At 32.3% G+C, this 21,840-nt stretch overlaps 3 protein-coding genes across 5 annotated transcripts; 1 reads left to right on the top strand and 2 right to left on the bottom strand.

The window, feature by feature from the left end:
• Positions 1–7,042, top strand: LOC105322667 (endothelin-converting enzyme 1). The gene is made up of 8 exons (XM_066088457.1): positions 1–148; positions 580–683; positions 1,393–1,503; positions 3,232–3,299; positions 3,595–3,719; positions 3,987–4,154; positions 4,516–4,592; positions 5,132–7,042. The coding sequence occupies exons 3-8, from the start codon at positions 1,400–1,402 to the stop codon at positions 5,229–5,231; spliced, it is 642 nt and encodes a 213-aa protein (XP_065944529.1). The 5' UTR covers positions 1–148; positions 580–683; positions 1,393–1,399; the 3' UTR covers positions 5,232–7,042.
• Positions 7,043–7,289: 247 nt separating this feature from the next.
• Positions 7,290–10,070, bottom strand: LOC105331505 (cytochrome P450 3A4). Its single transcript, XM_066088462.1, has 5 exons — positions 9,771–10,070; positions 9,450–9,538; positions 8,977–9,114; positions 8,203–8,365; positions 7,290–7,653 (listed from the first exon to the last, which is right to left on the bottom strand). Exons 1-5 carry the CDS (start codon positions 9,897–9,899, stop codon positions 7,576–7,578), a joined length of 597 nt encoding a protein of 198 aa, XP_065944534.1. The 5' UTR covers positions 9,900–10,070; the 3' UTR covers positions 7,290–7,575.
• Positions 10,071–10,412: 342 nt separating this feature from the next.
• On the bottom strand, positions 10,413–20,372 carry LOC117685410 (cytochrome P450 3A4-like). Of its 3 annotated transcripts, none has more exons than XM_066088465.1 (6): positions 20,206–20,372; positions 19,114–19,210; positions 18,661–18,713; positions 18,229–18,325; positions 17,869–17,985; positions 10,413–10,562 (listed from the first exon to the last, which is right to left on the bottom strand). In XM_066088465.1, the coding sequence occupies exons 1-6, from the start codon at positions 20,277–20,279 to the stop codon at positions 10,413–10,415; spliced, it is 588 nt and encodes a 195-aa protein (XP_065944537.1). In that variant the 5' UTR covers positions 20,280–20,372. The 3 variants fall into 3 exon arrangements, 2 of the variants coding, with proteins under 2 accessions (XP_065944537.1, XP_065944538.1); XR_010714898.1 differs by lacking the exon at positions 20,206–20,372 and adding an exon at positions 19,950–20,054 and having other exon boundaries at positions 10,440–10,562; XM_066088466.1 differs by lacking the exon at positions 17,869–17,985.
• Between the last annotated feature and the right edge of the window lie 1,468 nt (positions 20,373–21,840).

Below are 21,840 nucleotides of genomic sequence, written 5' to 3' on the forward strand. Positions count from 1 at the left end.
GAGGATGCATTCATCAAGGGAATCCTCCTTGTGTCATGGATGGATGACAAAACCAGGGAAACTGTCATAGGTCCAGAAAATTGTCCAGATGATTGGCTATCCGGACTGGATCCTGGACTCTGTTCAGCTGGATAAATACTATGAACATGTGAAATCTTGCCATATTATTAGCTTCATTATATTGCAGATGCACTATAAATTGTATGTACCCATCCTTTGAATGTGGTAATAAGAACGTCTTGATTGGCTCAATGTTGAACATTTTTGTTACGTCAAAATAGATACAATATAAATACATGCTGATAAAATTGCTTGAAATAATTATGATTTATATGTTAAATTGTCCTTCTCTGTGTGTACCTGGATTGTACGTGTTACTTGGTTTTTTAAGGGTGCACTTTGTTTTTGGTCAGTTGAAGTTTGAGTTTTAGATAATAGTTTTGATGCACGTTTTATGTACTTGTAACTAATTAGTCAGAAACTTACCCTGGATGAAAAGACCTTTTGTCAGCTATATGGAATAATTTTTAGATGATATAAAAACCCAAACTCAAATCTTTATTTAACTTCATGTGACAGGTGACCCTTGTGACTGGGGAGTTCCTGGTGAGTCATCTGAACATCAGAAGAGAGTCTGTGTTAAGGAACCACAACAAGTTGGGGACTGTCCCTGATAGATAAGAGTAAGAGATTTATTGTTTACCGTGGAATCATTAAAATTCGTTGGGGCCAATTCTCCTGGATTTTGGGGTTTTTGCTTATTTGTGGGGATGTAATTTTGTGGATGGGTCAGTTTTCCTTTTCAGTAAGAATAATAACGCTTTCAAAATTTGTTTACGTCGAGGATGTGTATTTGTGGGGGAGGGTTACCCACGAATACTACGAAAATTGAGCCACTACGAATTTTAATAATTCCACAGTAATATGTTTATTGTAATCCTTTTTTTATATTGCTTATCATATTATTTTTAAAGCTTATGTAAAATGTTAGAAAAAATGATTTTTCTCAAACAAGATACTCGATTGATCATCAATTTCAAACTAAGAGGAGATCACTTCCCAGAAAGGCTTCGAAACAAATTTTCTTATTTTTGTAAAAAAAAACCCCTATTAATGTAAATGCTACTATTTCCCTTGAAGAATATTAATCAAGTTTGGTTTATTTATGTAAATAAATGCTCGTAAATTGTTTGAATTAGATGAATGCCTTTAAGAGTTATTGTTGTTTGATATACAGGTGGCACAGATTGTCCTTCAAGACCAATTGCTACATGTATTTTCCTTTGAGAACTCTGTTTAGATTAAACTAATTTGAGCCTCTACTATGTTATACATGTAACTGAGTCATGTTCTTGGTGCCTGTAAGAATTACTGAGATGATTTGGTTTACAGGTGGCACATGATGCCGGTAGAGACCAACGCCTACTACTCACAGTCCAATAACCAGATAGTGTTTCCTGCTGGCATACTACAGAGACCGTTCTTCACCCCCTCATTTCCCATGTAAGTGAAATCATGACCTGTTTACATTTATTCGGGATTTCTTATTACGGGCCGCCGGAAGGCGGTCCGTTATTTGATATACATTTAGATATTGTTACTGCGTTTCTGCGGGATAGTTCTTGTTTAATAGAATTAATATTATGCTTATTTTTTATGAATTAAAAATAAATTTGCATGTAGAAATAGGTGTTATGCCTTTTAAAAAATATCACACATTTTTTGTTTTACTCGTAAATGAAAAATAGGTCATACTTAGTGAATTGTCGTGTTTGGCGCGTTTTTATCGAGACTATAATCTATTCGGAAAATTTCGGAGTTCTTCATTCTTTTCAAAACAATGCATCGGGATCGGTATGCGGGACATATTAAAAACCTGAAATACTAACGACCTGAATGTCATTAAATTTTATATAAATGATATATTTGAATTTCTATGTGCCGTGTCAAATAAAATGACTTTGTGTGTGTATTTATTATATTTCCACATAAAATGGGGTAGAAAATATCATGAAATGACATCCATATCAATTAGTTACGCAAAAATAATTTGAATTTACTGAAAAAATTGAACTAATCCATTTCTTTTTTATCACGTGGTTCCTTGAAATATTATAAACTAATGCATTAAGTTTTCATTCAATACGATGTAACAACAAAAAAACCAAAATGGTTTGCAATACATAATCTCCAAGAAAAAAATGATGAATTGAACTTTGTATTAGAGTAATGTAAAAATCAATGTGTTCTCCATTACTTTATCAGTTCCATCTTCGCTAGCCAAGGGTTTACGATCCGCTTCTCTCCTCTACAACGTTGTAGAGGAGAGAAGCGGATCGTAAACCATTGGCTAGCAAAGATGCATCAGTTCTTATATACTCTGACAATGATCATAAAAATACCGTTAGATATGCTTACAGTAACTCGATTCTTTATGATAATAGTAAAATGTTAAACTTCAAAACAAATTGCTGAAAGTATATTAAAAGTGTGTGTTTATGTAAACAACCAATGATTCATACAAAAATTATATTTTTTGCGGCCCTTTTGACGCTTGGGTCAATATGATTTCTTGTTCCAACTGTGATACCCATTTTTTAAACATCATTGACACCAACATGCTAGTAAATAATGCTAGGTTTGACAGTTGAATTAAAAATTATACTATAGAGACCATCCTTCACCCCCTTATTTTCCGTGTAATTAAATCATAGTGTAAAGTAAACCAACTTTTATTCATGACAACTTGTTTACAATTTACTTGTGATAAGATACTAGGCCAACGTTACCAGTTCTTTTTAAACAAAAACAATAGAATAAGTACTGGTTCACAGCAATCAGTATTTAATACAACAAGGAGATGTTCATGAATATGTAAAACTTTCGCCCTAAAAATTTTCACAGTTTTGATAATGAATGACTTTAATTCCAATGTGAAACATTTTTTAACCAACATGTCTGCAAAAAGAAAGCTTGGCTTGACAATGTCAGAGTAACATCTTTTTGAAATGCTAATTACAGTTGATTCAAAGTGTCTGTGGAAGCAGACATAGAATGAAATTGAACAAATCTTGGTTGTAGCAGGTTTTCAGCATTCTTTAAATTTCTGATTGATAAAACATCCTCTTTTAGAACAAATAAGATATAATGGAAGAATAACATGCACATAAAATGGGATTGAAACAATTCATATGATTATATGTATATAATGCTATGTACATTTTATTGTAGGTCTTTTAATTTTGGAACAACAGGGATGATTATAGGTCATGAAATGACTCATGGATTTGATAACAAAGGTGATGAACAGTTTTATTTTATTGTTTTGTTTTGGAGTAAACTATATTTGTTAGGATAATATAAACACATTGTCAAAATGAGAAATATTGTTGATACATGGTTGATGGAGATGATGTAATTGAAATGCCTAGTGGTATTTATCTTTATTATTTTAAAACGGACAAAACTTTAGAGTTTGTTGATACATGTATTTATATATTTTGAAATAACTTTGTAATACTTAATTTATCTATAACTGAAGATGGTATCAATATATAGGTTTGACTCCTAACGTAATGTTGGAAATTTTTCTAGGTCGGCACTATGACAAATATGGTAACCTTAACAACTGGTGGACTGACCAATCAGCAACCAGCTTTCAAAGCAAGACTTCCTGTATGGTCAGACAATACTCAAACTACACTGCAGAAAATACTCATGTAAGTGCATTATCTCCCCAAAACTTGAGAAATGGGAATCAGTGGAATGAGATGGTGGAGATTTGTAGTATTATACAAATGTTTTAGACCCATAAATTATCCCGAACTTTCCACTAACGAAATTACAAACCCAGAAACCAGGAAAAATTTGGCAATCCACGTACATTTACCCCCACGAATAAAAATGATTCCAGAGTAATTTTGTTTTAGAATTTGTTCTGAATATCTCTTGATTACTTTTGTTTAATTCTTGCTTATCAATTTTAGCTGAAAGGAGAGCGTGTATTGGGGGAGAATATTGCTGATAATGGAGGCCTTAAGACAGCATACATGGCCTACAGACACTGGTTCAAATCAAAAGACTCAAATGAGGTCAAGGACCTTCCTGGACTGACCTTGACCCAAGAACAACTGTTCTTTGTTGGATTTGGGCAGGTAACTATATATAATGAATTAAGGAATGCTTATTCTTCAGCGGTGGAGTGACAATTTGACTGCCTTAGGCAACATGTTACTTTAAATATTATTGAAATATTCAAATATTATATTTATTGTGATAGTTTTTGAATATTAAACAAAATATCATAATCGTTTTCAATGTATACTCTCTCTTATCAGATGAATTCATTTTATTGCTTTTGCTTTATTCATTTATTTGTGAAGAGATTTTTAATTGCAAGAATAAAGAAGATCATAAGCAAAGTTTGATTTCCTTCCGGACTTGCTGAAATATATATGTTTTTTGACAATTATTTAGTTTTCATATCTTTGTGATGGATGTATAATGTTTTCACAGCTCTGGTGTTCCTATTACACTCCCCAGTACACAAAGCAGGCCATTCTAACAGACGAACACACCATCAGCAAGTTCAGGTCAGAATTCAATCCGTCCTGTTAGAAATGAAATAACACCCAAACACCACTTAAATAAATGTATTCCTGTATGAAGTAATTTAAAGGAAAATATGTGTTAATGTGTGTTTATGTAATTAAGTGATTTCATTGTCTGGGACAAAGGATTTAGATTTATTAGATTATGCATATTTTCATCTTTGATTTATTTCCAGCAAAGTACAGTATATATACCTTTTCATTGATAAAAAAATCTTGATACAAAGTACAATGTATATACCTTTTCATTGATAAAAAATTTTTGATACAAAGTACAGTGTATATACCTTTTCATTGTTAAAAAAATTTTGATATCTTTATTTGTGTCACATTCCTTATGAATGTTTTGACAATCTTGGTTAGAGACATTTAAAGTGAAAAAAAGACACATAACTACAGATATGTATTGGAAAATTAAAGAATCTTAACATGAATTTTGATATTTTTTATTAAAAATCACCTAAATCTGTGTCTAAAGACTTTGGTTATTAATTTTAATGACAGATCCTTTTGCTTTTCAGAACAATTGGTGTTGTGTCCAATTCTGGGGACTTTGCACGAGCATTCCAGTGTGCCCCTAATACTCCAATGAATCCCCAGATAAAGTGTCAAGTCTGGTGAAGATAGGACTTCATTCCAACTTACTTGTCTGTGATCATAAATTTTTGACCAATGTCTGGTGACCATAAAACTTGGAACAGATCATGTACTTATCTCTTCTCAATGATATATTCCTTACATAATATTGAGACTAAGAGATCATCTATGTAGTATTGCCGTTGGACCAGGGTATAAGAAATGTTAGTTCTGTAAACAAGCCTGACAAAATTATTTTGGAATAAAAATGCAAAAGAAGTTAAGAGCATAGTGAACATTTACAGAGTTGACCATCTTCAGAGACATTTATACTGTGATGAACTACTGGGTAGTCTCATTTTGTGAACTGAATCCTTACTCAAGTTTTGTGTTCTTATTGTAAGCATAATTTTTTTTTTAAATTATCCAATTTGATTATGTTTATATATGTACTAATGTGATACAATGTAATTGATTCAAAGAGGAATTCAAATCTCACTAGAACGTGTTTTACTCTGTTGAAGTATTTTGTGACTGTTTCATAAGGTGACCTTTAATATCTCCATTTAAAACAATACTCTTTTGATTCTTGCACTTATATGCAAACCTTTTTTTTACTTTTCTTGCACCAAAAGAATCAAGAGCTGCACACAAAAATATAAAGTTCAACTAAATACAAAGATTTTATGGAAGGGCTTTGATTTGTGCTGAAGTTTTGCCAGTATACATGTAGTTAAGTACTACCCTTACCAGAGCCTGGTTGTGGAACCTTCTACTAGTGTACAATAATGTCACATTTACAGAGCTTGTGACTTTAATATTTATTTTTGTACTAATTTAATTCATGCATTCCTTTTTTTCACTAATTGTATTTTATTTTGAATACATTCCATTTTTCCACAGAAGCTGGCGCGTATTCTGGAATCCATTATTAAAATTTCTGTTAAATAAATATTTTGTTGAATTGCAGACCACTCTTCCTGCATTTTATATATGGTCTGGTGTGTTTGTGTATATGTGTGTGGTTGTGTGTGTGTGTGGAGTGTGTTTGTGTGCAGTTATGTATGTGGAGTGTGTATGTGTGTGGAGTGTGTATGTGTGTGGTTATGTGTGTGGAGTGCATATATATTCTCCACTTTAGTTTCAAAATTATGTCATTCAAGTTTCAATGAAAAGGTTATTTTGGAAACTTGTCTTTCCTTCTTTACATGTAGAAATCAAGAGATGAATTATATAGTGAACAAAGAAAGAGCTTTAGTTACACATACATGTACAGCGTAGAAACAACAATCTTTGGATCAAACTGCCTAAAAGCCTTATATAAAGTGTACTTGTTTGAATTTTATTATATAATGAATATATAGAAGAGGGTCAATGTTTTGGGATTAGTTTTTCCTCATATCATATTCATGGTTTTATTGTCGATAAAAATATTGAGAATGGTAGTACATGTAACTTACAAAATTGATTTTTTTGTTGGTAGAGTAAATGCTATTTTATAAAAAAAAGTTAATATATAACATATATACGTATATATAGGAAAACATGTTTTTTTTAATTAATTAAGATAAATTTTATTTACATAGCATGCATTGAAATGATTTTCCTTAGTTGGAATTGCCATATTCATATTTAAATAGTGAATAAACGACTTAAGGCCTCTGTGAATACTATTTAATTTACATTTCGACAATAACTTGACTATGTTACATATATGTGACTACGAAAAAAAGAGGGATGCATATCTCGTAATATTGTTAACTATACATTTTATTTAATTGACTCGTGGAAATGATTTTGTTTAGTTATGTTAAGTTGACTGTTAACTAAATTGTAATAAAAAAGAATAAAATGGTTTCTTTCTTTTTTTTTTGAAAGAGAGCTGGATGGCCATGGTCGTGGTCATTTAAGACCAAATAAATGTCCTTATGCTAAAGAGCTCTGTAAAATTTTAGGGGGAAAATTGAAGGCTTTTTCTTTACTGAATATAGATTTAAGGTGGATCTTATGAACAATTTTGATGATCACTCAGTCTACTTAAACACAATTTGAGCTCCTTTTAAAATCAGACTAACGACTTGCAATTTTGTTTCAATTGCATAATCATCATTACAAGTCCATTTTATTTAACATTTACTATCAAAATTATTACAAGCATTTCTTGTTGTTCATTACATTTTAGGAACAGAAGATGTTTCTATAATCTTACAAGCAGAAGTACTCCCTTTTCGTCAAGCAGCAATTTTACAAATAAAATTTTGCATAGATTTTGTTTTTATAATTAGTTGTTTTACATTGTTAAAGCACCATAATTTTCAAAAGAATTCTTTTTGCATGTTTTATGTATGTTTCAAATGAAACGTTTTTGTGATCCTTGGCAAGCTGTCATTTAGCTTCGTGACTCCAACAGCAGTTTGACGCCGTTTTCTGGCTTCAGAAGGTTTGCTTTGGAAAGCTTCAAAGGAATCTGGAAAATCAAAGTATATGTAAGGTGAAGAAACGATTAAATGTTATGGAATATGCCCTGCATTTTTTATGATAGTACTCAATTCGTATAAACGGTACACTATAAACATTCACATACGAAACAATTAAACATACAAATCTAGAAAAAAACCAAACCCATAAATCCGGTGCATTTATAGAGCAAATCTAAGTTTTATCAACATCTAGAACAAAACCAACTTTTTCATCCAACCAGCAGTCGCTTGATAATCTATGAAGTGATGTTTTTTAATCAATAAGAATTTCTTTAAGTTCCAGCAAAGTCACATTTTGATTGACAGCTAAGGAAGCCGTAGATCAAAGAGAGGTAATATCTGATTGGCACCGACATTTTGATCAGGCAGTGAAAAAGTGGGTTATGTTCTATTTATTTACATCATATTAAGTAAAATTTACGCTTCGCTCCCTCTTAATCGCGTAAATTTTACTAAATATGATCGAACTATTACATAAACGCCCGCTCGCGTGTCGAGTGTTAATCCAATCATAAAGGGTCTAGCTTCTTACACACTTCTGTTTCTTCACACGTTTTGAATCTGTATTGTTGTAGAATGGAGACAATCGCTAACCGCATCTCGACCAGAGCTAGGCGCATGCCTATACAGCTACGGGGACCATGTCCAAAGGGTAAATAAGCGCATGGGTGCCGCTTAGCCTTGTTTTCCGGAGTGAACCTTTTAATTAAATCATAATTGAATGACCCTAGGAATGTTTATTGATCAGTAAGTATATGCATTTAATAGATAATCATTCGGGATAAATTTTATTTTTTACAAGAAAGATAAATACAACACGACAACATTTCTCTTTTTGATTATTAAAACTTTAATAAAGGCCAATATACACAAAAACTACACATGTAAAAAATCTATTATGAGGTTAATGTGTGTTTTTGATAAAAAAGTTTAAGAATTCAACATTCACTTTTTTGTTCATATCCGTTTGAAAATACATTTTATATAATTTAAATTTAACTTGTTCTTTTGATTAGCTCACACAAGTTATGGAGTTATGGCTGATATATTACTTTATCATAGAAATGACATGTAGTGAGATTTATTTATTATTTATTAGTACTTTTTAGCATTATTTCACCACGTAGTGTGATATCCTTTTATCATATCTCAAACACCATTTCTGATTTAATCAATTTTTTGTTAAATTATTGATTTTACGTTTATATTGTATATTAATGTACATGTACTAAGGGGTGCTAATCCAAATGTGTGAACGACGTGTAGGTTTTCTGTCTTTTAGCTAGAACATATGCCGTATGAAATGGTACCTTTCAGGATCAAATTTGGTCGGATTTTCCCAGAACCTTGGGTCCCTGTGGATACTGTAGATTGGAAAGGAGATGTCCGTACCTTTGGGAACAGTGTATCCTTCTATCACAATATCCCTTTCTGCAAGTCTATGAGTCCTGAAAATGCCATTAGTTTATGTAGCTGTGCTGTTAAAATGTTAAGAATAATATAGTTAATGTAAATGTTATAGGTGATTGAGAATTATGGCATTCCAATAATTCTAATGGTAAATTTGATATTGAATTATTATATGTACTAGCTGTGATCTGTAGCTTACTGGTCTGTTAAAAAAACGGATGAAACAAATAGATCTACAGTGCCACCCATTGAAAAAGGTGTATGTTTTATTGCACACAGAAAGTTATATGGTTCTCAATTTATGTTAGTTTTTAAAATATATATAGCGAAAAGAGAAAAATTTATGTCTTTTGGCACTTGAGTTTAAATTTACCTGCATGCTGACGGATAAAGCCTCAGAGTCTCACAGAAAACTCTCTCTAGGTACTCCAGTTTTTGGACATTGTCGTAATTAGGTGGCTCCTATCAATGTATGTTAGCCAAGTCGTATGAAAGTGAATAGCGATCGTTTTGCATGCGTTTCGCTCGGGTGACATATCAAACAGTCAGTTTAAATTTTCGTATTGTAAAAAAGTATCCGTACTCGTAAAATAAATTTTGTGCTCTTATTTGTTATAGAAAAGAAACCATAGATTGCAATATTTTATTGCATAATAATCAATACAATAGTGTAAGATCCGCAAAAATAACAGACCTTGCCCAGAATGGCGTCTATTTCTTCGATGAGTTTTTCTTGACAGTCGGGGTGAGTGGCCAGATTGTAAGCAGTAAAGGCCAATCCCACCAACAGAAAAAGAATAGAATTACCCACAATCTCATCCATAGTAAGGCCTACAAATCAATAAAATCTTGGAAACCATGTGTAAAGTGAAATTCACTTACATTCTAATCTTCATTTTAATGACGCTCTATGGTGAGCAATTTCATCATTATATCTGCCTTAAACTTTTAAATATGATATGTTGGGCTATAAACTACAATTAAAACTTCAAAAAATCTATGTTTATAGTTCACTTTAAAATTGAACATTTCCTTTTATTTTTGCATAGGGTTCTTTGCTTATCTCTTGACATCTAAAACAAACAACAAACATCTAAAACAAACAAGAAATTTTGATAGATTTCGTGTGAAGGTATAATCATTTTGTTGGTCATAAATTCAATATTGTTATAAGGCGAAAACAAATGCGACGCATCGTACTTATAAATGAATAGATTCACCATATAGAGCTATACACTTCCCACAAAAAATGGGAATCTAAATTTGTACAGAATACACTGGAATACAAGTCTATACCATTTAGTAACATTTCTATTATTATTCAGCCACCATTCATTCAAATTTGTACAGTGCCACAAGAGTGTGTAATGATACTAGGTAATTTAATCATAACGTACTCTTTGAAGTCTATTGGTTTTCCTGTTTTGACCCTTTCCGTCAAGTTATCCAACAGTTGTTCATACTTGGCTTTAAACAAAGGCTCCATCTGAAATGCATGTATCTCTTATGATTTTATTATGTATAATACGAAGTCCAAGTAGTTTAAAAATAGAATTCTTAGTTTATTGCAAGTATACTGAACAGTTTTTGACATCAAATTCTATGAATAAAAGTATTTCTTTGTTACGTATATCCCACAGTTTTTCTATTGTACATTAACCTTTTACAGCATACATGTATATTGTATATAGGATTATTTTCGCGTCGTGTAATTTTTGCCTCTCTACACTTGCAAACGGTTTCGTCTAATAATGAATTAACCCACACACAGTTGTGTTATAGGATATAAATTTTGAGATATTTGAATTTGTCTGGTATAAAATTTGTCAATTAAAAAAAAAGAAGAATGGGAAAATAAAACGGGATCAGTCAACAACTGGTTTATCAATCATTACATATAAAAGCAGTAATAACTAGATGCTGTCATTAGACAGTAATACCCGCACCATGTGTTTGCCCCTAAATAACACTGTTTTGTACCAGTTTAATTAAAAATGAAGGCTACATGCAAGCTCCGGTAATACAATTAAAATTTATAATTTTCATAACTGAAGGATTCGATCCCTTCAGATATGATAATACACATCGTGACATGAGCAGCACTTTATGTGCAATTTAGGGTAGAACTGTTTGCATTGAATTTTCAGTTAATCAATAATCTTAACATTTTATGTCATAGAAAGTATAATGGTCTATATAATTATTACAAACAAAATTAAAAATTAAATTATGCCCCCTCCCCGTGGCGGTTGCCGGTTTTAGATTTGCTTCTGTGTGCCTACATGAACATCATCGTGTGCACAGATTTAGAGAAGGGGTGGGAGTGAGGGGTCCAGACCCCCCCTTCCCCATGAAAATTCATTTATATCAATTGTAAAAGTACCAAAAATACACCTTGGACCCCAATGCTCTTACAGACATGTAAACGCTCAAACCCATTGCGCTTCAATGTTAGGTAACATTATTTGGGGGGTAAATATTTAATCAATATTTGATATACTTTATTGTTTATCTCAATAGAAAGTATACATGTACATCACAATATGCAGGTGTCCTGCCCCACCTTAAAGCTGTTATTTACCTAATAAAATAGTGCAAGTGGATTTGAAGAATATGTCATAAAAATACATGCATGTTACAAATGAATGATCTTTGTCTGAAGTTACGTACACAATACAGGTCTGCATGTCTCATTAGCGGGTACTAGTTTTACCCAGCCCTTCGATTAGATGGGTTCACGTGTATACATACATGGGTGTTGCTAAAACGCGGAACGGAAAACGGAACGGAAGGGAAAACGGAAAATCTTATCTAATGTTATTTACCTCATTGATTTGTTAATCATGCTAAAACGATATACTTTATGTACCTTTTTTTTTTTTTTTGAAAGATTAGCAATATTAGATTATTTATTCAAGAATATTTATTTCCTCAAAATTAACAGTACATGCATTGACCACTATATTCTGTCCAGAAATATCCTCGATTCACTTTTTGCTGTATATTTATATATACCTCAGGGTTCAAGCGATTCTCTTTTAGAAGCATTACACATTCTCATTATTCTTTCTTTAAAACGTCCTCTCTAGCTTATCAGCTGGTATAAATACACGGCTAAAAACAAAGAAGTCTACGGGGTTTTGCATTTCAACAGACCCGGATTATAGTGTTGAAAAATTGTGCAAGGTCTTCTGAGTGACTTCCAAATGGAAAAAAGATGTCAACATTTTCCATTATAAATCGTCCAAATGTGCTGCATGAATATTTTGGGATCGACATACTATAGTCCCAATATATAATCGTAAAATCAAATTAGGCAACGTCTAGAGCTCTCTATTCGGATCATATGTATATAGCTGATGGAATAAACAACTGCTTAGTAATGCAAACGTAAACAAAATTGCATTGCTAAAAATACTAGTTTCACAAATTGCTAGTTTCACAAATTACCGGGTATATTTTAATGTTTTCTGTATTTTAATTTTTAATGTCGTCAGTCCTACGGGTTTTTTTCTTCCATCTCAATGATACTGTATCGTCTGTATGATAAAAGATCGTCTAGAACACCGGCAATTCAATTTTGATGTAAGTATATACATGTACATCATCATATTTGAAATATAAAAATACTCAAAACACGCATAAAACGCTTTCACTAACTGCGTACGTTACGCTGATATGCCAGCAATACCAAATAAGAAAAATAAGTAAAATGTTATAGCTAATTTACTCGTTTAATCATGTAAATGTTTCACAATTCGTATACATTTGATTTTTCCGTTTCGTACTCAACTAAAGCCGAATGAATACAATGCTATAATTGATAGACATTCATATGAATATTAATAAGATAACAACATGTTGATAATCATTCATTAGATATAAATAAAAGATACAAAGTAAATCGTTTCTGGCCAGTCTATACCCTTTTTAAGAGATAAACGTGATGCTATTTTCCATTCCGTTCCGCTTTCCGTTCCGTTTTTCGTTCCGCGTTTTAGCAACACCCATACATACATGTCTGTGTTTTCCGTATGCAGAAAAGGATTAGGCCCCTCGTTAAGATCAGCTAAAGGAATTCATTATTGTGTTTTAATTGGATTATCATTATGATGTTGACCAATTTAGGTAAGCATAATACATGTAGTAGCAGTAGCGCAATATAATGAGATGCCAGCATGCATATATAAGTTCTACTTTCACTTTCTAAATGTGATCTCCCTTTGACAGCATACTGTATCATCATCTTTTAATATTTAAATAAGCTTATCATCGTTACCTATCCTATCGCATTTGTAAAGTTTCTGTCATTTTAGTTGCAAAAGTTGTTTTTTTCATTTGTCAGACTGCATGATCATGCACTAGGCCTATTGAGTTGACCCCATTTTTATGGAACGCCAAATTAACATATATTCAAATATTTGTACCTATCTTCAAATAATTGTACCTATCTTCAATTCAATTGTACCTATCTTCAATTCAATTGTACCTATCTTCAATTCAATTGTACCTATCTTCAATTCAATTGTACCTATCTTCAATTCAATTGTACCTATCTTCAAATTGAATTAGAGATAGGTACAATTCAATTATACCTATCTTTAATTCATTTAAAGATAGGTACAATAGATTTGAAGATAGGTACAAATGCAATGAATTGAAGATAGGTACAATTGAATTAAAGATAGGTACAATTGAATTGAACCTATCTTCAATTACTTAAATATTGGCAATAATGAATACTCCCTGTATAGTACGTCATTTCCGTTACGTCACAACTGGCGCGAAAATTTATCAGTATCTTCATCCGGTTGCAAAAGGCAAAGGCCATGGCCGAGCAGCTGCAGAGTAATGTTTTGCCAGCAGTAGTTTGACATTACTGCTTAACACCTTCATATATTGATAAATAATAAAAATTAAAAAAAAGATTGAAGAAAGGTGACTTAGAAATAAAATCGGGATCGGGATGATAAAATAGGCCATATGATTTTGTCAACTTTTCGAAAGATTGAGCCTTAAAGCAAACAAAAACTCATAATAATTGTTACCGCTTTAATGAATAGAGTGATTATTACCTGAATTATACATTCTTTGATAAAATTATGGAAAAAACTAAAGCCAGATTTTTATTTAGGTATATAGTGACCCGAAATGTCTTCAAGGGAGCGTTCATTATTTTCAACAATACACAAAACGAATTGAACCTAGGTATAATTGAATTGTACCTATCTTCAAATCCTTTGTAGATATGTCTGAATTGAACCTATCTTCAAATCAATTGTACCTATCTTTAAATGAATTTTACCTATCTTCAAATGAATTAGAGATAGGTATAATTCAATTGAACCTATCTTTAATTGAATTGAAGATAGGTATAATTCATTTGTACCTAGGTATAATTCATTTGTACCTAGGTATAATTATTTAGAGATAGGTATAATTATTTACACCTATCTTCAATTCAATTGTACCTATCTTCAAATAATTGTACCTATCTTTAATTCAATTGTACCTATCTTCAAATGAATTGAAGATAGGTACAATTAATGGAAGATAGGTACAATTATTTGAAGAAAGGTACAAATATTTGAATATATGTTAATTTGGCGTTCCATACATTTTGACCATGTATAAACAATTTCTTATTAGATTTGTGTATTACATGTAAGTAGGTGTAGACACTTATCATTTTTATATGAGTTATAATAGGAAGGAAGGAGTATTTCTTTCCTAATGTTTTATAATGCATCAAATACAATGTAGGTCCTTATGGGACTGTTCTGACCCCACGAAACAGGAAAATACAAAATATCTTCTAATGTCATTATGCATGCATGATTCATCAAATGGTGTAAAGTACATTAATGACCCCCATGTGTTGTCTTTAACCCCCCAACCCCCATAATAATGTATTTTATCTTATTCATATGTTAAACAGTAGTGTTTGATCCATGTGGGTAATTCCTAGCCTATTGATATGTCACTGGTTTGTTTAGCAGACTTTACAATTGCCCCAAATAGGCGAATACACATGGAAGTGATGCATATAACATTTTGTTTATAAATCTTAAAAATTGAATTAAGCAATTTCCAAAATGTTAGTCACAAGAGAAAAAGCAATCAAGAAATGATTTAAAATGTGCTACTGTGCAAATGTAAGAATGTATTAAGAAGACTGAATCTTTTTAACCAGATTAGATTGGGGGGGGGGGGGAGTGAATGTGGATATAAACATTTATAATTTGAATAATTTATTGTTATTAATTTTAACTGTCAATGAATACTACTTATTGATCCCAAGGTAGAAATATGACCTCTGATCATATCTCAATAGATCATTTGTCAATTATGCAAGGTGTAATATAATTTTTTTAAGAATAACATTTTTTACCAGTTTATGTAAGTTTTTAGACACCCAAATTATATTTTGATTTTAATAGATCATTCGACAAGGGAGGGGGTGGGGGGGGGGGGGGTTGGGGGAGAACAGTTTGTTTGGGAGTGGGGGTTCCAAGTCATATATTTGACAATTTTTTAATGTAATTTAAAATAAGACTAAGCCATACTACAGTCATGAACATGAATAGTATAGAAAAAAACTAATACATATACATGTATATATACATAGGAAGTATTACAAAACAGATGATTGATCTATATCTGTGTTCTTAAATTGATCGATCATATATCATGTACATATTATATTATTGTTTCTTTGTTCAAGGCATTTAAGATGGTATGTAGGTCATGATCCCAAGTGCTCTTCCTGAAATTATTAAATATCATAAAAACCATCCCCACCTTAATCCAAAGATATTATTCCTCCTTAGGTCATGCAGGCGCATCAGATCATTATGGCATGTAAGTCATGACCCTAAGGGGCCATCCTGACCCCCTTAGAATCAGAAATTGTCAATTATCTTTAAATTATTGATGTTTGATGATCCTATCTCTATTTAATCTTTATTATTAAGTCTCCCGAATAAAATTTGAAGACTTATTGTTTTTGTACGGTTCTTAATACATGTATTATTATTCTTCATCTTCTTTTTCTTCTTTCCTGCTCTGAACTTGTTTCTTAGAGATGGCTGAACAGAATTGTACAAAACTCTAGGATATGATAGGCCTGCATATCTAGTTGTGCACCCTGGTTTGATTTTTTTCATTTTGGGTTAGACAACCACTTTTCGGGGGAGGGGGATGTCAAAAGGGTGTGGGGTCTAACATTGAACCTTGTAGGAAGAATCGTAGACTCTATTGTAAATGGTAACTTGAAAACGGACAAAGATAATAATATAGGGTTTTCATAATCATATATTGGCTGTTACTGGCAATATATAGGGTTTATTAGATCTGACCCCTGGGGTCATCCCCACCCCCCAGGAATTTGAAATTACTATATATCTCAGAAACTGTTATAATCATGACCCCTAAACCATATATATTCATGTTTCTGATGTCAAGGGGCATCAAATGTTATGTAGGTCATGGGCCCTGTGGGTGGTCCTGACCCCCTCAAACAACAAGTCCCTTAATATCTTCAAAACAGTTTAGATCCCCACCCTTAAACCATATATATTCTTGTTCCTTGTGTCAAGGGGCATCAAACGGTATGTAGGTCATGGGCCCTGGGGGTGGTCATGACCCCCCTTGAACAGGAAGTGCACGAATATCTCGAAAACGGTTGAGATCCCCACCCCTAAAGCATATATATTCTTGATCCTTAAAGGGCATCAAAAGGTATGTACCGGTAGGTAATGGGCCTCAGGGTTAAATTTAATTCTTCAAAACCGTAATGCACATCTATGGAACAGTTCCTATCATATCCCAAGATATGATGTGTCTATCCATTAAATCATAAAAGGATTTCTAGGATCTATGTTTTTTTGAAGCGATAAACGTCAATTTTCTGCTACTTTTTGACTCCCTGGATGAAATTTAAATTTTTAAAACCTTACTGCACATCTATATAACAGTCCCTATCATATCCCAAGATATGATTGTCTATTCATTAAATCATAAGAGGAGCTCTTGGATCAATGTTTTGTTCTTTAGTAATAAACGTCAATTTTCTGCTACTATTTGACTCCCTGGATGAAATTTAAATTTTTAAAACCTTATTGCACATCTATAGGACAGCCCCAATTATATCCCAAGAGATGACGTAGCTACTCCAAAAGTTGTAAGAGGAGTTCTGGGAACCATATTTTTTTGGCCAAAAAACGTCATTTTTTGTTGCCCACTGATCCCCTTAATAAAAAAAAAATTCTGGAACCTGATCACGCCTCAATATGACACCCCCAATCATATTCTAGAAGATCATTTGGCTACTGCCAAAAAAAAGTGACGTTTTTAAAACCAGTTTTTTTGTAAATTTTTCAGCCATTAAATGCCCCCCAGGACAAAATTGAAAATTCCGAAACCTTATTGCGCATCTATAGGATACCCTAAAACATATTCAAAAAGATGATTTGTCTACTGTTGAAAATGTAGGAGGAGTTCGAAGAAGAAGGTTTTTTGTGGAAAAACGTCATTTTTTACCAATTATTTGACCCCCAGGACTAACAGAGAATTTTTGAAACCTTTTTAAAAAACAACATGATACCCCAAATCAAACTCCAAGAGTTCAGTTTGCTGGTTTATAAGATGTAAGAGCAGTTTGAGAAAGTAAAAAGTGACAGACGGACGGACGGACGGACGGACAGATAGACAGACGGACGGACGGACGGAACAGGGTAACAACAATATACCCGAACTTTCTTTAGAAAGTGCGGGTATAATAAAACATGTACCATTCTCATTTTGCCGGAAGAGAATGTCGGTAGAAGTGTGTTTCTTAGAAACCGCCATTGGTCATCGTCGGCATTAAGGAGTGAATATTTCATTTCATTTCTAGGTAAGAATGTCTTCTACAAAACACATTAGAATTTTGCACACAATATATGTACTCTAAATATAATCCAACACATTTTGTCCCACATTTTAATTTAGTTAATATGGGTGTTAACATGCCCACATGAATTTGTTTGTTGTATGAATCTTCACAGATATTACTCATTCTGTTCAATCAACATACCCATACTTTAAGAGAGAGAGAGAGAGAGAGAGAGAGAGAGAGAGAGAGAGAGAGAGAGAGAGAGAGAGAGACTTACAGGTCGGTTTGGTGTTCTTGAGAACTCTTTTACCATGATGGCTTTGATTGTGTCAGGGTTGGAGACTAACAAAAGGGGGCGGTGACCCATATATACTCTGTAAAACATCATAAGCAATACAAGTGACGATGCAAATGAACATGCCATAATCCATTAAGACTTAAAGAAGACACAATCGAAAACACCGAAAGCAAAAAAGACCTTAAACAAATCACAGCTATCATTTTCCCAACAGAAAGAAAGAGGAGAAAACTAGTACATTTTTAACAGCTCAAATTTAAATATAAGCGTTGTGTCATAAGTGCCAATCAAATACTTCAGATTTAATCAGCTCTTTACAAATACTAAGAACAATGGAGTATATATTAAGATTTGAAGATCTGAAATGAGCCATACCCTGTTTAATGTAATTAACATGTAGTAATTACTTACCCAACTATATCACCATATTTCCTTGCAAGCTCTTTGTCTGTAAGAGCAACGCCCTGCAAAATGTAGATACACATGAAATCGGCTTAATTTGAATATAAATCATTATATGTTAATCTGTTCATTTGATAAGCATAACATATAATATATTCAAAAACTAATCGAAAAATAGTAAATTCGGAAATAAATGAATCGAAAAAAAAATTGTATGAGTAGTTTTAGAACTCCATATAAGATTTAACTTTTTTTTCTGCCGTAAACTGTAGTTTACCAAGGGGAAGATTCATTTATCTTGGCAAAAAGTTTGCATATTTTCCTATATGCTTATATAAATAAAGTTTTTTAAAAGTAGATTAACATTTTAAAAATGACAACGACCATGGAGTTCTCGGTACATTGTAGTTTTCTTGGTAATAACTGTCTTCATTATGTATTCTTTACTCATCATATACTTACCGTCCTTCTGTATTTTGGTGAAATTCCTACAAATGGTGTTGGCAAGGGACCGGGAATTCCGTACTTCCGAAACAAACTGTGCTCCCATCTGGAATACCTGAAACTCAATAAAGCCTAACAGTTTTCCTTATTTTTAAAATACGAAATACATTATCTTTTTTCTGTTCAGGTTATCTATTCAATTTTGAAATTTTAAAGTATTTTTATGAGGTAACATGGATTTGATTTTATGGCTCAAAATGAACTGCATGAAAACGCTTTACCGCATTCTTGAGATCGAGTTCTTGTTACAGTGATTTCTTGCATAGTCAATCCAATATATTAAGGAAAAGACTTCGAGTTGAATAAATAACCTTATGCTTTGTAATCATTTTCATAATTATATTTCTATGTCATAGTCTTTGATGCTGACCATTTATTATTATATGGTGTTAAGAACAAACACATCGCTCAGATTAATTTACAAATAAAGTTGTATGAGTGGTCAAGGTCAAGTTTAAGAATGATTCATAAAAATGAAAAAAACCACCTGTTTTTACAGTTCTTAAACCATTTATTATTCTTTGGTGTTAAGAATAAACACATCGCTCAGATTGATTTACATATAAAATTGTATCAGTGGTCAAGGTCAGGTTTAAGAATGATTCATGAAAATGAAAAAAAATCACCTGTTTTTACAGTTCTTAAAACCATCAAAAGGGCATGGTCACGGTTAGTTTTAGATTTCTTTTTTCACTTTAAATTTTAACGTCTACAATGCTGAACTAAAGCTCATGTATTTCAAATAATCACCAAGTTTTTACCGTCAGTTTTCAACTAATAAGTTAGACACATACCTCTTATTTCTTTGTTAAATGGACAAAGCTCGTGTTATGTTTACGTTAAGTCACGGGTGAGTATAATTTGTAAATTCATAATGCCATTTGTCTCAGTATATAAGTATGATTCATGCACATTTTTACTGTTTACATACATCTTAAATAGGTCACTCTAGGCAGATAAAAATTGGGGTTGCTTGAATATAGTTCATTGACGATATTAACACAGCAATAAAAATTTATTGTTTTAAAGAAATAAAGAAAGTAAACTCACAGATATGCTAACATATACAGCGAGATACAAACTAATATCCAGCCGTTGAAACACACTTTGCCCAACATGTCCATTTTGTGTGATTTGAAATCCCAAGGAAAGGAAATCAAAGTATATTCGTCGTCTGCAAAAGCTAGTGTTATTCTCGACCCACTGATATCAAAACAGAAAATTTAAACGAGAGAATGTATGTATATGTGTGCACAATGCACAACACTCAACTATACGTAAAGATAGAGACCATTACCTAAGCAAAATGACGACGGTGTTTTTTCATATTTTAAAAACGGTTTATTTTTCAAGCATTCATTAATTTTTGATGTTTTTGACTTAAACTAGCCTGCAATAAATTATCCTTTCTCATCATTTTGAAGGCAATGGTTTACAAATCCTTTCCCACTACCATTACATTAAATATAAGAAAAAAAAGAACGATGATTTAGTAAAGAAGACATTACAAATAGAAATTGCTCTGCGCCGGGCATGTTTTCATTGATGCGCTAGCGCAAGAACATTCACAATACTACCCAGCCATGTCCAAAGGATTAATAAACTTATACCAATCGCTTACGTTTGTTTTCTGCAACACATGTTAATATTGTATGACCTCAGAATAGCTGATTAAGCATTTAGTTCAAATTTATAAATTGAAACAAAACTACAATATTAAGTATCGTGTTGTGCAAGTGTATTGTCTAATTAGAAAACATACCTTTTGTAAATAGTTCATTGACTTGAGGCGACTACACTATATATATACAGACCCTGAAACGTGCTACTACACCTCTAAAACGAACTGTACCGCTCCGTACAAGAAACGAGCCGTACCGTTCACAAAACGAAACGTACCGTTCACAAAGCGTACCGTACCGTTAACAAAACGAACCGTACCGTTCACAAAGCGAACCGTACCGTTCAAAAAGCGTAACGAACCGAACCGTGCAACTGATGTAGGAGCACGTTTCAGGGTCTGTATCAAACTATAAATGCTATGTTGGTATAACACATGCAGAACACAGCGATATTGTTATTGCATGTACTATACTGTCTTCTATACTAGATTGTGATAAGTAATTGTAAAGTTTGACTGTTGTCGTATCTTTCAAACGAGTATTTTCAGAAATCTAAAACATCTGCTATTTAAAGCATTTGATTGGACATTTATTTAAGATACAGAAATCTCATACATGTACAATACAATGAAATAAATACACGTTAACATATTTGACTCAAAATTAAAAATGAATGTTTATATTGAATTATTTTGCAACATTATCTCATAATTATTATCCTGTTTACACTTCAAGAACCGTCTTACTATAAAAAGTCAATGCTTTCGTAGTAAGGAGTTATAGAACATATTTTATCACTGTTTTAGAAACTTTTATTTAAGGATGACGAAAGCAATTCGATTTGCGCAGATACATTGCGCACATATAAATTATATTCAAATATAAAACATTTGTTTTGATAAATTTAATCATTTCTTTTGATCTTATGTATCGAAAGAAAAGAAAAAGAAATAACATAAATAAAAGAATATAATTGCATATGCTGTCTTTGTCAATAAATATGCTTCTTGATAGACATTTTATTATTCTAGTTTCGTGCACGAATGTCTCAGTTATTTGGTCT

The sequence above is a fragment of the Magallana gigas genome, chromosome 1 (assembly GCF_963853765.1).
Source record: "Magallana gigas chromosome 1, xbMagGiga1.1, whole genome shotgun sequence".
NCBI classification, from domain to species: domain Eukaryota; kingdom Metazoa; phylum Mollusca; class Bivalvia; order Ostreida; family Ostreidae; genus Magallana; species Magallana gigas.

Coding starts and splice junctions, on each gene's coding strand:
- LOC105322667 (XM_066088457.1), top strand. CDS start 1,400: ATGATGCCGGTAGAGACCAACGCCTACTACTCACAGTCCAATAACCAG. Junction 3,720..3,986: donor ACACTGCAGAAAATACTCAT/GTAAGTGCATTA, acceptor TATCAATTTTAG/CTGAAAGGAGAGCGTGTATT. Junction 4,593..5,131: donor CACACCATCAGCAAGTTCAG/GTCAGAATTCAA, acceptor TTTGCTTTTCAG/AACAATTGGTGTTGTGTCCA.
- LOC105331505 (XM_066088462.1), bottom strand. CDS start 9,899: ATGGATGAGATTGTGGGTAATTCTATTCTTTTTCTGTTGGTGGGATTG. Junction 9,539..9,770: donor TAGACGCCATTCTGGGCAAG/GTCTGTTATTTT, acceptor ATACATTGATAG/GAGCCACCTAATTACGACAA. Junction 7,654..8,202: donor AAACGTGTGAAGAAACAGAA/GTGTGTAAGAAG, acceptor TTGATTTTCCAG/ATTCCTTTGAAGCTTTCCAA.
- LOC117685410 (XM_066088465.1), bottom strand. CDS start 20,279: ATGGACATGTTGGGCAAAGTGTGTTTCAACGGCTGGATATTAGTTTGT. Junction 17,986..18,228: donor CAAGAACACCAAACCGACCT/GTAAGTCTCTCT, acceptor TGTGTTTTGTAG/AAGACATTCTTACCTAGAAA. Junction 10,563..17,868: donor CTTCCGGCAAAATGAGAATG/GTACATGTTTTA, acceptor CATGCATTTCAG/ATGGAGCCTTTGTTTAAAGC.